The sequence below is a fragment of the Schistocerca serialis genome, chromosome 3 (assembly GCF_023864345.2).
Source record: "Schistocerca serialis cubense isolate TAMUIC-IGC-003099 chromosome 3, iqSchSeri2.2, whole genome shotgun sequence".
Taxonomy (NCBI): Eukaryota; Metazoa; Arthropoda; class Insecta; order Orthoptera; family Acrididae; genus Schistocerca; species Schistocerca serialis.
The window spans coordinates 459,137,380-459,155,284 of record NC_064640.1 but is presented as its reverse complement, the minus strand read 5'-3'; the positions used below and the strand labels follow the sequence as shown (position 1 = coordinate 459,155,284).

Below are 17,905 nucleotides of genomic sequence, written 5' to 3'. Positions count from 1 at the left end.
TTCATTATTCTTAAGGTAATCATAGATAATGATTAAATTGAGCTCTGTGCAAAATTCTACCAGGTGTTTCCCCTTTCATTCTGTTCCTCCATGCCATGTTCATTAACTATTTTTCCTTTTCCTGCTATCAAATTCTGATTCCCCCTTAACACCAAATTTTCATCTCCCTGTACCAAATGATTTATTTTATTTCAGCATACATTTTCTCAATCTCTTCATCATCTTCAGGAGCTAATTGGTCTATCATTTATGATCCTGTGTATGTCTTAGTTTTGTGTCTTGTTTTGTGTCAGTCTTGGCTATGATAATAAGTTAATTGTGCTGTTCATGGTACTTTACCCTCTTTCCTAGTTCCATATCCCCAGCAATTGATTTTGGTTTGAAAAATCTGTATTCACTTAACTAGAAATCTCTTTCATTCCACCATCATGCTTCACTAATTCCCATTATGTCTAATATCAAGTTATCTATTCCCTTTTCTATCCTACCTACCCACCCAATTATGTGATCTATCATTCACTCTCTCAGCTGTAGACTGTCAGATTTGCATTTCTTCTAACTGCAGCATCCTCCTGAGTAGTCCCAGTACATAGATTTGAATCTTATATCTGGAATATTTTACCCATTATTAAACCATACACTAAAGCTGCAAGTTCTTGAGAACCATAATGGCTGTAGTTTCCCCTTTATTTCATCTTTCCACAGTATAAAAATAGTAATTTCATGTTGGCTAGTGTTAAAAGACCAGATCAGTAAATTATCCAGGCTGTTGGCACTGGAATTACTGAAAAGGCTGCTGCAGCTCTTCAGGAACAATAAGTTAATTTGGCCTATCCACAAACATCCTTCTGAAGTGATTACACCAGTGTTATTGGTGTACACTGATCAGCCAGAACATTATGACCACCTACCTAATAGCTACTACATCCACCTTTGGCATGGATAACAGCAGCAGCTTTGCATGGCATAGAAGCAATGAAGCAATGGTAGTTCACTGGAGGGAGCTGGCACCACATCTGCACATACAAGTCACCTAATTCCCATAAATTCCACGGAGGGGGAGGGGCAGGGGTGATGAGCTCTGATACCATGTTTAGTCACTTCACAGATGTGTTCAATCAGGTTCAGATCTGGCAAGTTTAGGGGGGGGGGGAGGGGGGGGGGGAGCACACATCAACTGGAGCTCACCAATGTATTCATTGAACCACTCCATCACACTCCTGTCTTGTGACATGGCTCATCTTGTTGAAAAATGCCACTGCTGTTGGGAAACATGATCATCATGAAGGGGTTACATGGTCTGCAACCAGTGTATAATACGCTTTGGCCTTTATGGTGCCTTGTACGATCTCCACTAGATCCATGGATGCCCATGTGAATATTTACCAGGGCATAATGGAGTCCTCACCAGCTTGTCACCGTACTACAGTACAAATGTCAAGGAGGTGTTCTCCTGGAAGACAATGTATTTGCGCCCTCCCATCAGCATGATGAAGAAGGTATCAGACTATGCAGCACCACTGACCAGTGCTGATGGTCATGTCTCCATTTAAGTTGTAGTTGCCAATGTTGTGGTGTTAACATTGGCGCATGATTGGGTCCTCGGCTGCAGAGGCCTACGGCTATAAATGTTCACTGCACTGCATATTCAGACACTCATTTACTATGCCCAGTATTAAAGTCTGATGTTAGTTCCTCCACAGTTTGCTGCCTGTCCTGTATTACCAGTCTGCCCAGCCCACAATGTCCAACATCTGTAATGAGGGGTGGCCACCCAGCCCGACGATGTCTGAAGGGAGTCACATTGGTTTCACCACATGTTGAAGACACTCACCAGAGCACTCCTTTGACACCCAACAAGTCATCCAGTTTCCAAACTGCTTGTGCCAAGCCTCCAGCCCTTGATCAAGCTCAAATACATCACATGCCTTCCCCATTTTACACGTGGACAGGATGCTCACTGATAGTACATGCGCTATGCATGTGTCTTACTAGCAGTTATTCCTCACTAGGTGATGCAGCTATTGCCTGGACAGGTTTATATTTGGTAGTAGGCCAGTGGTCATAATGTTCTGGCTGATCAGTGTATGTATTGTTGAAGTACACAAGCTATTTCACTGCAGCAAGTTTCACGGTTCATGGGGGAATTAATATGGTAATGAACTAAGAACTGGAGAATAGAAATTGTAGATGGAAGAAGTGGTTAACATTTGATCACAAACTTCTGAAGTTGTTACCAGTAATTTTTTAAAGGAATAAGAGGGGAAACACATCAGAGCAGTTGAATAGCATACATAAATAATGCTTTTAAATAAATCAAATTTTAATAATAACTCACTGATTTTTAGTTCTTGGTCCAGTTCACGAGCATACAATGGAACTGTTGAATACAGTCTCAATGTCTCTTTTATCACTCTCTCTAAATATTTCATCTCTTGCAAGTCTCGAAATGTTTCAGGCCGATCTGAATCACCAAAAAGCTCACGAATCTCACTGTAAGCCTTTTCCTGAAATAATAATAATCAGGTTTCAAAATTATGGTGTGCATCACAAATATTTGTAACTACCTTACTTCTAATCAGTGCTAAATCATCAAATCAGAGAGAGGTAACCATGTTCTTTACCTGTACATCCACATGCTTGGCAAGTGCCCACAGAGCAAAACTGGTGCATGATGCTGTTGTGTCATGACCCTGAAATAAATCAGAGTTATTAAGCTAGGTACTTCATAATATTTCCTCAGTACTGTCCTTTTTGATGAGTAGCCTCTTTCTATCAATATTAAGCAATATTATTACAGACAGATATTTTATTCTGCAATAGGTGGCTATAACAATTATTTATAAACAGAAGTGACATTTTCAAAAATTAACAGCTGAACCTCATAAATGTGGAATTCTGTGAGCTTTCACTCTGCCAAGGAGAAACTATGTAACAATTGACAACATGTTGTTATGGATATTTATCTAGGAAAAATGAAATTACCTTTCTATGGATCAAATAACTGAAAGACATCATGAGAAATCAAATAACGCTTTCCATGTTTTGTACTTTTCAGCAGTATCACTACTGCTTAAATACTAGCTTTTCCCACGTTATACTTCTGCTGATGTTTTTTGAAAAGATGCAATTAGCAATCAATGGTTGCATCAATGTTATAAAGTCCATAATGTTACCGGTAAACATAGTCAATCTCAAAAAAATGCAAGCAAGAGCTACAAGAAATGTAATGGTTCACCTCGGGGAACAGACCAGTATATTAAACAGCACCATCTCTTGAGCATACTCAACTTGCATGCTGAGGAAATTAGTCTTCATCTTTATTTAAATTACCATACTAGTGATGCAGGGCACTTCATCTTTATTTAAGTTACCATACTAGTGGTGCAGAGTGAGGAGCACCATGACTCAACAAATGTTCAGGATGACGTGTTCAAACTATTGTCATAAACTGCATGGTGGTAATTGAAGAATACCTTAATATTTAATATTACAAGCAATTAGCTTCCTTACTAACAAGGACAAAATGTAATACCACATAGGCGTATATACAGATGGATGTTTTATGCCAGTTCTGATACAAAATACAAAACCTCAATATTTATCAGTATTGCCACAGTTGTTGACTACATCATTCATGACCAAAACAACAGACACCATGCATTCATATAATTGATTTACCTCAATGGGCAATGAATCCACCACCTTAAGTGAAGTTGCACAATTATGTTTGGCTTCCTGAGGAAATCTCATAGTAGTGAGTATGGAGGACATGGGTGAGGACTGCAGATAGGTGGCACTAGGTGAATCAGTTGAGAAGTATGCTGCAGTAGTCCATGCAATTCCAGTAAGTAGTGTGTCTAGGTGACACAGTGGTTAACACAACTGCCTTGTAAACAGGAGATCCCTTGTTTGAGTGCCATTCCAGACACACATTTTCACTCTTCACCACTAATTCTGCATAAAGTCCTAATACAGCTGACATCAACAGACTTGAAGAACAGCACATTTTGCACAATTGTTTATGATTTTTTGTGATTTTTATCTTTACTGTCCAGAGTGGTCATATTGAACCCTTTAAGATAATACTATAATTGTATTTATTGGTATGCCTTACATGTATTTCATTCACTCCCATACTTCCTTTGTAATGAAACAATTAACTTTTCATCATACTATTTTGGTGTGAATGGACAACAATGGATTCAATAAAGTTTACATTTGTTTGTCATTCCCTTCCAAAAATAACTTTATTTTTTGTACACCTGTATCCAAATTATTTTGTTTTATGATACAGTAGTTATCTTTGTTGTTATTATTATTATTAATGTGGTACATAGTAACAGCAATGGCCACTATACAACATACTTTAGTTTATCATTCCTTTACAAGGATCAGTCTTTTATCTTACAGCTCGTGTCTATCAGCGATGTATCCAGACTCTTCCTGATCTGAAGGATAGCTTACAATGAAATATCACTCTAGAATGAGATTTTCACTCTGCAGCGGAGTGTGCGCTGATATGAAACTTCCTGGCAGATTAAAACTGTGTGCCCGACCGAGACTCGAACTCGGGACCTTTGCCTTTCGCGGGCAAGTGCTCTACCAACTGAGCTACCGAAGCACGACTCACGCCCGGCCCTCACAGCTTTACTTCTGCCAGTATCTCGTCTCCTACCTTCCAAACTTTACAGAAGCTCTCCTGCGAACCTTGCAGAACTAGCACTCCTGAAAGAAAGGATATTGCGGAGACATGGCTTAGCCACAGCCTGGGGGATGTTTCCAGAATGAGAGTGAAAATCTCATTCTGGAAACATCCCCCAGGCTGTGGCTAAGCCATGTCTCCGCAATATCCTTTCTTTCAGGAGTGCTAGTTCTGCAAGGTTCGCAGGAGAGCTTCTGTAAAGTTTGGAAGGTAGGAGACGAGATACTGGCAGAAGTAAAGCTGTGAGGGCCGGGCGTGAGTCGTGCTTCGGTAGCTCAGTTGGTAGAGCACTTGCCCGTGAAAGGCAAAGGTCCCGAGTTCGAGTCTTGGTCGGGCACACAGTTTTAATCTGCCAGGAAAATATCACTCTGATTACACTGGATATGCCGCAAGGATATAGTGAGGTGAGGTGGAGATTGAAATGTATAAAAAACACTATTTACATCAAGATAAGATACTTCCAGGCTTACAAAGTGTTCTGAATGATGAGTAGAAATGTGTTCAGTGAAATTATGAGATTCCCAAGATTTTAAGAGAAGTCTACATGCTCTGTCCATTTACAGACTGATAAATTTGATTGGTTTCTGATGTTTGAAACTAATTCATAGAAAACCTCACCTTGTGCTACAAAACCTGATTTGACATAACAAGACATGAGCAAGGCTGGTGCCTGTTGACACATTTCATTGCTTCGAAGCTTGACAAGTATGAACAAAAGCTCTGGTTAGCTGTAGATGTTGATACCATGTATATTCTCAATGGTTTCTGTTATCTTGGTAAGGATATTACATGATCACAATGTGGAAGGATTTCATATTATGTAGTGATGCATCTTATGGAAACATTTCTATTCAAAAGCAGGAACATTTCAACAGATAATTACTGGACTTTCCTCAAACTTGCAGCAAAATTGGAACAATAGTCAGCCACCATCTTAGGAACAGTAAATAGAGTAAGAAGAGAAATACTACATGCTCTGAAGTGTTTGAAGGCTCCTCTGTAGGTGATAAAAATTTAAAAATGTGATGACATTTTCTTGTGGGTCTATTAAGGAAAGAAGCTGACAACATGTTAGTGAAGAGTTCCCTTCATCCTAGTGTCACTATAAATACACATGAGAAAAAAATTCAAAAACTATGTTATTACAGCAATACAATGTTTGGGATTCACCATACAGTATTCAGCCAAGACTGCCTCAAAAAGATGGCCAGTACATGCCTTCCACAATATTCTTCATCTAACAGGAATAAATGCATATGCCATATTCTCGACTAGTACTGGGAAGTAGATCACAAGAAGACATTCTTCAGCTGCTTTCAGAGGCACTACACTCTGAGTAAGTGAATAGTCACTCAGTTTGTTGGAGCACAGACAATTATGAAAACAATGGAATGAAAAGGAAGACAAATCACCCAAAAACACCAAAAATGTCAAGTTCTCAAATTCTGCAAGTGTGATAAACGGCGCTGCTTTCAAGTGCACTTTTGGTAAGAAGATGATTCGTACAGTACACACAAAGGAAACTGAATATGAAAGTGTCAGTTGCACAGGAGTATGAACTAGCTAAATTTTCTGTAAATAAAAATAATTCAATATTTCTATGCATTTAAAACTAAGAAAACGCCCTCACTTTCTTACTCTTCTTCAGGATGTATGGATTTCAATGAGGTTTGTTTATTTTTTAATAACTGATGTTATTTGTGTTATTTTGCAATTTCTTCAGAATTATATATCCTAAATGGTATATAAATAATATAAAAACATCAAAATATAATAATTGCATTCAGTTTTTAAATAATAGCTCAGAACATTATTGTTATGCAGTATGACTCAAAATGACACATCGGGGCATTAGAGGTATCAGGGAACGGCTGGACATCATAGTGATATACTATGCTGATGACACAACCCTGATCACCTCACATCACAACATCTCAAATTTGTGCACTAATCACTCAGATCTGTCCTCCACTGGTTCTTAGAGTTTTGCTCTACCAAAATTACAGTTTCATAGTTTTGGTACATTATATATATGATGTAGTAAACTGTAAAATTACCAGCAGTATTGCTAGAATAGGCAGGGAAAGAAACATAAATGAATGTGTCAGAGAGAAACTAGGACCTGATGTCCTCACTTTGTTTTTTGTTTGTTTGGTTTTTCCTTTTGCACATAGTTAAAACTGTACATCATTCAGTATTAGTCCATTGTGTATTTTAAATTCATAGAGAATATAAATTGCATTTATAAGTATTAAAAATTAGTTGATCACATAAGATCCCTGCCTTTATGTAACCAAAGCATCTATTGTTGATTCAAGTACAGTTTACATGCACAAATATACGAAATATTATACAATTATTGTTGTGATTTTCTAGAACATTCTTCATTGTGATCAAAGGCAAGAGTTTATTAAGAAACTGTGTTTTCTAGCACTATATGGTAAATCTGTATTGTTTCTTTATTTTTATTACAATGTCCCTATGTTTCATATTACAAATCAACAATTTTTAATAAAACCTAAATTAACCACTGACAAAATCAGTTGTGCTATAAATATTGTTTATTTGTAAGTAACAGATAGGAGGATAACTATGTAGAATGAAAATGTTGTATGGTTACCTGCCCCTTAATATATCCTTAATCAGTTTCTAGATGGTTCACAGCTTCTTGCTCTTAGGGGAATCTAGCAAGACACTGATCACATATGCGAAGAAAGTGATTATTATAAGCTAATAGCCAACAGGTATGCAACACACCATACATACCAGGTAACATGGATATGACCTTAAGTGACCAAAGCTGCTTGTAAAACTACTGTAGTCTACATGTACTAATGACAGTCTAACGTAACCTACAGAAGTTTTAAAACTCTACCTGTTCACATCAAATAAATTGTTCTCTGATTCAGAGAAATCACAGTATCTTCCTTTAGGGTTACTGATATCCACAAAAAATAAGTCTGTAAAACTCTTGTGAATACATAATGATTCCAAATTAACTGGGCATAACATCTAAGTCATGTGCAAAAAGTCTTCATGAGTCTCCTATCTCCTTTGGAAACATAGAGACATAATTAGTATTGACTATCTTTGAGTAATGTATTTTGGGATCTTTGAATCACATATTACTTATAGCCTTCTGGTTTGGAGATGCACCTCTTATGTTACTGAACTTTAGAAAATACATAAAAGATAATTATGCATAATGTGCAAAACTGGTCCTGAGGAGCACTGTTTTCCTCTCTTTAGTAGGCTCAGACTATTGTAAACCTGTACATATACAACCATGTACTATTTGTATAAAAACAGTGCTATCAGGGAAGAAATTCATAACTACAGCACTAGACTAAAGGCAGGGCAGGACATACTAAGGTACAGGATAACAAAAGAAAGGTAACTCCCACAAAGTAAATACTGTACTTTAAAACTCTTTGATAAACTACTACAAACTGCTCAAGGTATACAATTAAACATTCTTTAAGAAAGACTGTATAACTGCTTATCAGACAACCCATTTTACTGAATAAAAGTTTTATTAAATGAGCTGTGCTGAAACCAATTTCTAAAATGATTGTTTCTTCCTTTTCTTCCTGGGTCTATAGCCCTTAATGGGCCTTGGCCTGCTCTAGGACATCATGCCATTCATCACTGTCCAGTATCTTCTGTCTCCATCCTCTGACATCAACAATTTTTAAATCTTCTCGTATGTCATCTGAGTATAAAAGTCTTAGTCTTTCCCTGTATTCATCCCACTAGGTTTTGTAGCAGCAGTATTTTTGTTGGTTTCTTATGTTTCATGTGAAAAACATGGCTGACCCATTTCAGGCAGTTTATCTTAATGAACTTTATGATTTTAAGATCTTCATATTATCTGTAAAGTTCAAAATTATATTTGTCTGCACCATGCATCATTAACTGTCCCATTCAAAATATTCTATTAGCTCTTCACACTGTAGTATCAGTGTCCAAGTTCCTGAGTCATATGTTAATAGTGGATGTATTAAAGTTTTATCCATTTCACACTTTGTTGTTCTGGCCAGATTTATGGACTTAAGTTGTGGGGCCAGCTGGTAATCATTTTTATTCTGTCCTTGCAGTAATATCCACATCATCTGCATAGGCCAGAACCTGTAACATTCTGTTGTATATTTTGCCTGTTGTGTTGACTTCAGCTGTCCTTATTTCCTTCTCTAGCACTATGTTAAAAAGCATAACATGAGAGTGATCCCATAGCCTCAATCCAGTTAATTTCAAACTTCGTGCTAAATTTCCTTATATCCATTCTTTACATACTACTTTTTCCATAGTCAAAATTATGTCGCATATTAACTGTTGTGGTATTCCCAGTTCGTTCATGGCTTCAATAAGCTTAAATCTTTTTACAGTGTAATTGGTGCTTTAAAACGAACAAATATATGATATGTTGCTATACTGTACTCCCTCAGGGTGGATATCTGGTTAGTGGGGAGGAGAATATTTTATATGTGGTGTTCAATAGTGTAATTCCCCTATATTTTGTACAGTCCAGGATGTCCCCCTTCTTATGTACAGCACATATTACTCCCATATTCAAATGATCTGGGACAGATTTTTTTTTATCTGAGATCAGGGCTTCCATGCTAATAACCAGATGTTCTACACCACACATTACAAGCTCAGCTGGTAGGCGGTCATTGCTAGATTACTTATTGTTGCCTAGTTTTTTTTATTTTTTTTATTGCTAGCTGATTCTCTTGCATTAAGGTATCCCACTTACCTCTTCTTCCACTTGCTGGTTTTCTCTTAGTTCCCATGCTTGAGTATTCTTTGAGTATAATAATCCCTTAAATTACTCTGTCCAATGATGTAACATTCCTTTCTGTAGTGCTATTAGTTCACTATTATTTCCTCTACATTATCTTATTTTTGGTTGAAATTCCTTGCTAAGGTTATTGACCTTTCATTAGAATTTCCTGCTTCTATTGTGTTTTCCACATGTTTCATTTTTCTTTTGTTTTCACCATTCTGCTTCAGAACTGGCAAGATCTCCTTCTCTTTTACGTTTGAGCATTGTCTAAAATATAAATCAACATTTTATTAACAAATACACCAAGTACACTTTACACACTTTTCAGTCTTTATTTTCACTTTATATTCAGTCACTGTATTACTCTGACTACTCACACTTCACTATCTGATTTCATTCATTCACTGCAGTACACTTTTGAATACTTCCTTTGTCAATGATAAGAACTTTATGTTCAAACTGGTGACAGGTCTTGCTTTATATACCCCTACCAATGGGTAGTGCCACCAGTGACAAATTCCATAACGTACTGAAAAGGCTTCTAATGGTCCACAATGTTCCAGATCATTCTACAATATTTGAGAGTGTTCTGGAATGTTCCACAATTATCCACGATGTTCCTGAACATTCTGGATATTCCCAAAGATTCCAGAACATTCTGGAATGTTGTGGAATGTTCTCAAATACTTTTCAGTATTCTGGAAGGTTCTAGAAATTTCTCGGGGTCGAAACTTCCCAGCTCTTATATCTTAAAAAGTACTCCCTTCAGATAAAGATGGGAACCTTCTTCTTGGATGAGGTATAGAGGGCTACCACATCATATAACTGCCTTGATTCACCGGACTTGCTTCTGAGTTTTAGCAGCACACACATTGTATGCTTATAATGTATATTGAACATTGTTAATTCTATTTAGTCACTGTAGTCACTGTTTCAACATGTATCATATTTTGCAGCTCTGTATATTAATTGTGTTCTCCAACTTTGTAACTGTTGTGTCTACTGAACACATACTCAGTGCCTTAATATTTATGGTATTTACAAACTGCTTGTATATGAACTGTATCTATTCATTGTACACATTGTCAGAAATTTTATTCTGATATTTACCAAAGACCAAGCCTTTCTCATATTGCATGTTCAATTATCAATAAAGATTCTTGATTCTTCATCAGAGATTTGCCTGTACTTTTCATAGCATCACACTACATATTCTATGTAAATTTAAAACATATGTTCCACCAAAAATTCTCAAATATTTGACGACAGGACTAGATAAATAGCATTTCATTTTACCCATAAATAAAACCAAGGGAAAATGAATCACAAGTTGTTACTTACAGCAAACATAAATGTGTCCACTTCATCTTCTATTTCTTTGTCTGACAATTTATCTGGACTTTGTAGTAAGAGATCAAGAAAAGCCATACGTTTTCTCTGTCCTGAAAGGAACACCAAGATGTTTTTTTTTACAATGAAGCATATAAACAGTAGGTCCAACTGAAGATTATAAAATACAAGTATTACCTTATGGATGGAATGTTACTGAAGGACACACAGCAAGGAAACATCCTCCCCCCCTTCTCTCTCTCTCTCTCTCTCTCTCTCTCTCTCTCTCTCTCTCTCTCTCTCTTTTCAAATCTAGTCACAATTCATGTTTCAAGATACCTGGATGTAGAAATATAAATGAAAAGAGACAGTAAGGTACACAACAGGGGGTTCCTTTCATTAACTTTCTGTTCATGGATACTTTCTTCACAGTCACATCACATCTGCCGTCTAGATCTCCTCCTACTTCTTTCTCCTCAATGCCAACTTTCCTGAACAGATTAACTGCAATGGACTTTTCTGAAATACACGTCCTCTGATTGTGTTATCTACCACGTCCAAACTTCCACTAATTCCTGTTCTCTGTTTACCTCCATAGCTGTCCCACCCAGTTATCTGCTCTACACTTACAGCATATTCGATTCTCCCTCCACCAGCTTCATACTCCTCTCTGCCATTCATAGTCAGAGCTGCATTTACACACAGGCTTCTTAGACTGCTGCCTAGGGGCCAATATCACATAGGCAGTGCAACACAAAAATTTAAAACAACGAAATGTCTTTAATTTAATACTGTGGTGTGCAACCTCTTAATATTGTAGAGGACATTTTTCTGTGAAGTAACTGGGCTGAATTTTTCAAGGGACAGTTAATATGAGTGAAATCAGAATTCTCCCTTCAGAATCCATGCTACCTCACATAAAATTCCCTGAGGTAAGTCATCAGACCCATACCACTTCACTTGCCAAAACTTCTGGCATTAAAATAATGGACAACACAATTTTGTAAGTTCAAAGTGAGTTCCATTTTGTGTAAGGCCAGTCTGTTCCATACCTCAATTTATCTAATCCTGGACCTGTAATTATATTTTAACATCATTTAGAAGATGCAAACTCTAGTGCTCTTGAACGTGGACAAAACCATTTTCATATAAATATTGCCATTAATGAGATAGTGCGGAAATGTTCTGGATGTCTCTAGCTCACATTATCTGACAGAATGCTAACTGACTCATGAAATCACAGCAATGGCTCAACAAATCCATGACCATTTTAGTGCGAAATTAAAAGGTCCAATGAAAAAAAATACATTTCTTAAAATATGAATGTATTTTTAGAAAAGAATGTTTTTAGACCTAATAATTACAATACTACCAACTCGAAAGAGCTCAAAACATTTGTCAACATCCCTATTACAGCTTTTCAGTGCAGAATATAGAATAGTAGTATTCATTTTTTTTTTTAATTTTACTCCAGTTTCCAGTAATATAATGTGATTTTGAACAATGGGGACTAACACAACCATCTGCAATCAGAGTTTTGGAATATTTACAAAATTAGTTTGAAATGAACAAGTCAACCTTAAATATTTCAGATGCTAATTATATCCATTACAGAGAAGCAAAGTCACATAAAAACCTGGTTCTCAGAAAATAAAATAAAGAAACTGAGAGCGTAGCCACCACAAAAATTTTAGGTGTCCATATAGACGAAAATTTAGTCTCAAAAGCCCTTGTCCTCTCCCTCACTAACGTTTATGAAAGAATGGTTAACATGATTTTGTCAGTTTGGAGTGAGTTCCATTTCATATAAAGCTAATTTGTTTCACACTTCATTTTAGTGTTGTGTGCAGTAGCTGGTGTTGCAGAATTGTCTACTTTGCTTACATACATTCTGCTTTTACCTGTGGTCCCACTTTCTGCAGTCATAATTATACAAAACTAAAATCATCTTCACTCTACAAAAACAAACTATTAGAAAAATTACCAACAGTTCAAGGCTAACACCCACCAAACAGTTATTTCAACAGCTAAATATTCTGCACTTATTATGCCTCTACATACAAAAAAGTGTAATTAATATAAAAAGAACATTGAAAATTTCATAATTAACTCAGATCTTCACACATACAATAAAAGAATGTGCAGTGGCATCCACATAAAAAAGTAAACAAAGCTTTACCACAAAAACAAACAAACATTCAGAGTAATAGGTTCAATAACAAATTTCCAGCACAAATAAAGAAATAAAAAAGGGCTTTATTTATGGAAGCAGTGTTCAAATTTTTTAATGACCAGCTTCTATTATGTGTAAATGAATACCTATAATAACCTAGCAGAAGAAATAATTATATTCATGTCCTACATATCAATAATATGTTTAATTAAGTGCTTACTATGATCTGAAGGAATGTTAGAAACAAAAGTCTTAGAACTATTACGTGTTATATGTAAGTATGAACTATGTGTTGCATTTAAAATATCTTTTCAGTCATCTATGCAATTTAATCCAAGTTGTATGGGTAATTCTGAATGTAATATTACGGTGTGGGGTACTATGCACACTTTAATTATGTAGGATATGGTACTTCCTTGTATGCATTGTCTCTGTATCGATAAGCAATAACAACAACAACAACTATACTACTACTACTACTACTACTACTACTACTACTACTACTACTATTACTGGAATATATTCATGCCATGGATCAGCCTGTAGAGTTCATTCCAGTAGATGACACATTGCAATGTAATAACCTGTTTAGTAGGCCTACATCCCAGTGTATGATACACTAAAATGTGGCCTAAATGAGGTATTCAAAATGATGCCCTTGTATCTTGAGGCATCTATGCAAATGCTGCAGCATACACTGTGGCACTCATTCAAATCTCGAGCCTACCACAGATAGTTCTGCAGACAGATGAAAGAGTTACTTGAATATCTGAAATGGGGTTCACACACATGAAACCTTTCTTGTGCCCCTAGAGATAGGAGGGTAAAGGGATGATGTCTTCTATCCTTTGCTATTCTGGGGAAAAATATCCTAGGAAAATAAGGTAATTTACAACTCCTTTGTTTTGTAATAACACATAATGAACTAACTGGAGCTCTAGTATCTAGAAATCTTGCAAGTGCTTCTTCACGTCACAGAACATTTACATGCATGTATCATTATGTATGCTCATAGCCAATACTTTTAGTCAGCTACATTAACATTTTAGGGGCAACCTGTGTGACTCACAGTTGGGATGTGAGATACATAACACAATTTTATAGGAGTCAATGATTCATATAAATGTATATGGGAACTAAACTTTTTAAGTAGATGGTCATGACATGTAAAGATATGAAATTACTCTCACACTTTATTCAAATTGTGTTGAAGGTTATTAAGGAATCACTAAGTTTATGAGTTACATCCATAATTTATAATTCTGAAAGAAAAATAAAATCAATTTGGAAATTCTCAAAACGTAAATTGTGAATCACTAAACAAACAGAAAAATGTAAGTAGTAAAGAGTATTATCAAATAATTTATGCCAGTATGCATAACAGAAAAATAATTTGTTCAGTCAGTTCAAAACAAAGTTTATAGCAATATATACAACAACAAATTAACTTAGGCATTTAGTCATAGTAAAATTAGTACAAATCAAGCAAATAATCAACTTTCCTGATACCAAAAACTCCTGTAGGGTTGAGAAGAGTTCTAGAAGAATATGAAAATCCAGTTATTTCCCTATAATTTTTGTATTTTATCATGCAGATCAAGGCTAATCAACCAGAACATTGCACCCACCCTTTAACTCAGAAATTAGCACACCTAGATCTTTTGGAGGTCATGTGATGTCATGAGAGCTATGTAGTAATGCACATAGAGAAAGACTGTATTAAACATTGTTTTTGCATGGTAAAAAACTAATTATTTACACTACTGGCCATTAAAATTGCTACACCACAAAGATGACGTGCTACAGACGCGAAATTTAACCGACAGGAAAAAGATGCTGTGATATGCAAATGATTAGCTTTTCAGAGCATTCACACAAGGTTGGCGCCGATGGAGACACCTACAACATGCTGACATGAGGAAAGTTTCCAACCAATTTCTCATACACAAACAGCAGTTGACCAGCGTTGCCTGGTGAAATGTTTTTGTGATGCCTCATGTAAGGAGAAGAAATGCGTACCATCACGTTTCCGATTTTGATTAAGGTCGGAGGTAAAGAATAGGCGCTGAGTGGGATTAGCCATGTGGTCTAAGGTGCTGCAGTCATGGACTGTGCGGCTGGTCCTGGCGGAGGTTCGAATCCTCCCTCGGGGATGGGTGTGTGTGTTTGTCCTTAGTATAATTTACGTTAAGTAGTGTGTAAGCTTAGGGACTGATGACCTTAGCAGTTAAGTCCCATAAGATTTCACACACATTTTAAAGAATAGGCTTTAAATTTCCAACCAATATCACTTGTGCCAGCATTCTCAAAAATTTTAGAAAAGATAATATACAATCAGCTTCTTAACCACCTGACAACAAATAATAAATTGCCCAAGTCTCAGGTTGGATTTCAAAAGGGTGCTGATACTGAGTGGGCTCTCGACATATACTATGAAAATGTACTTAACTCACAAACAATAAAATATGGGCTACTGGTATATTTTGTCATCTGTCAAAGGCATCTGACTGTGTAAATAACAGTATCCTTTTAAGTAATTAGAATATTACTGTGTGACAGGAAATGCTGCAAAATGATTCCATTTTTAAATCTCTGACAGGAAACAAAAGGATGTCATAAGGAAAGAGCCATGAATTAAGCTATCAGGTATCATGTTACTGGGAACTAATTATATTTGGTGTCCCACAAGATACTGTCTTAGAGCCCTTGCTTTTTCTTGTGTATGTCAATGACCTTTCATCAGTAATATTACCAGATGCCGAGTTTGTTTTGTTTGCAGATGATACAAACATTGCAATAAATAGCAAATCAACTGTAGTCTTAAAAAGATTGGTTAATGAAATTTTCATGGACATTAACAAATGGGTGCTATCCAATTCTTTTTCACTAAACTTTGAAAATATACACTACATGCAATTCAGAACTTGTAAGAGGTTTCCCACTCATATATGGCCAAAATATGATGACAAACAGATAGAAAAAATGGACAGTGTTAAATTCTTGGGATTACAGCTTGATAAATTTAACTGGGATGAGGACACCACAGAACTGCTGAAGCACTCAAACAAATCTCTCTTTGCAATGTGAATTTAGTCACCAACAGGGGATAAAAAAATGAAAAAGTTGACATACTATGCTTACTTCCATTCCATAATGTCATATGGGATTATTTTTTGAGGTAACTCATCAAGCGAAGTTAAAGTTTTCTGGGTAAAAAAAAGTGTAATAAGAATTATTTGTGGTGTGAACTCAAGAACATCCTGTTGAAGCCTGTTTAGGGAACTACAAATATTAACCAAGGCTTCCCAATACATTTACTCATCAAAGAAATTCATCAATAAGAATATATCTTGTTTTCAAACCAACAGCTCAGTTCATGGAATCAGTACTAGAAATAAGAATAATCTTCACAAAAATTTGAAGTCACTTGCTTTGGTCCAAAAAGGTGTCTATTCAAGAACACACATTTTAAATAGTTTACCACAGCTAAAAAATTTTAACTGCAAATAAAGTTCAGTGTAAGAGGAGCCCTAAGAATTTATTGGTGGCTAGCTCCATCTACTCCAATGATTAATTTCTTTGTAGAAACAACTGGTGTGTGTGTGTGTGTGTGTGTGTGTGTGTGTGTGTGTGTGTGTGTGTATGTGTATGTGTGTGTGGGGGGGGGGGGGGGTTTACCAATAATATAAAAAAGGCAATTTTATTATGATCTGACTCCTACACAAATTCATTGCAGTAATGCAATCACTGTAAATAAGTGTTGTAAATTGAGTGAAATGATTCTTCTATTCAGTGTTTATTACCTCATAAATGAAAATACGGTCAAAAAATTTTGACTCACTCCACATCCATGACAATCAATCCACTATGGATCAGTGGAAGGTACATTAGCATACTCATATTTGTTTTTCATTGTAAATATTTAGTATGTATTCTCATTCTTCTGACATGTTTCACACCCTGGAAGTTCTCCTCAGTATGGACCAATTGAAATGAAAAGTGCATCTAATCTAATTTACTCAGTCATTATGTGACCATCTTCAGTGCAAATATTAAAGTCTTGAAGACTCATGTAATAAAATCACATATTGTAATTTCAATATGGCATCAGCACAGAACAACACAACAACTAACTAAAAATTTTTGAGTTGAGAATTTGTTACATGAGTCTCCAAAATTTGCACTGAAATTGATTTGCTGTAATAAAAGATTTAAAACATGTTACAACTGAGACTGCCATTTTTATTGTTTGCACTACTAATACTGCAGTCATTGGGCACATGGTTTCCAATGGAATCCAGTCTTTACATTTTTTCACTTTCTGAAGTACACAGTTTCACATTTTGGAACATTTAAAACAAGTTGCCAATATGTGAACCACTTTTAATTCTTATTAAAAACTGACTGAATATTTATGTAGCTTCTTTCAGACAGTACTTCATTACAGATAACTGCATCATCTACAAAAAGTCTGAGGATACTATTAATATTGTTCACTTCCCTGACTCCTGGCACCAACGCCTCCATGGAGCTGCGAGGCGATTCAATGTGGGGTTGGCGATGGCTCTCAGGGCAGCCAATTTTGCTCATGTTTCTCTGGTGCCCATACGGACTATCAACAGATGGGGTTTCACTAGGCATGGCCTACACCTAAACAGGACTGGGAAGGGAAGATTGGTACAGCTGATTCATGAAAGTATAGGGGGTAGATCTTGGGCCACACATGGTCAAATACCTGTTGTTATGTGTAGGAAAAGTAAGTCTTTCTTAGGATAAATCTAGACAATAGGTTCCCCTGCCTAAAGAGTATCTCCAGCAGTTTAAAAAATACTGAAACAATCACTCACAAGACAGATTTTAACACTTCAAATATCACACAGACCAGATGTTGCAAAGAAAAGCAAACCATTGG

General features: G+C 36.2%; 1 protein-coding gene across 3 annotated transcripts in view; it reads right to left on the bottom strand.

Annotated features, from left to right (window-relative positions):
* The window catches only part of LOC126470359 (cytochrome P450 4C1-like), a 368,651-nt gene that overhangs the window by 27,358 nt on the left and 323,388 nt on the right, over window positions 1–17,905 (bottom strand). For all 3 annotated transcript variants that reach the window (XM_050098157.1, XM_050098155.1, XM_050098156.1), the window contains 3 exons: window positions 10,833–10,933; window positions 2,625–2,693; window positions 2,339–2,507 (listed from right to left, as the gene is read on the bottom strand). In XM_050098157.1, the coding sequence (XP_049954114.1) occupies window positions 2,339–2,507; window positions 2,625–2,693; window positions 10,833–10,933 (339 nt within the window). The remainder of the gene's footprint in view (window positions 1–2,338; window positions 2,508–2,624; window positions 2,694–10,832; window positions 10,934–17,905) is intronic.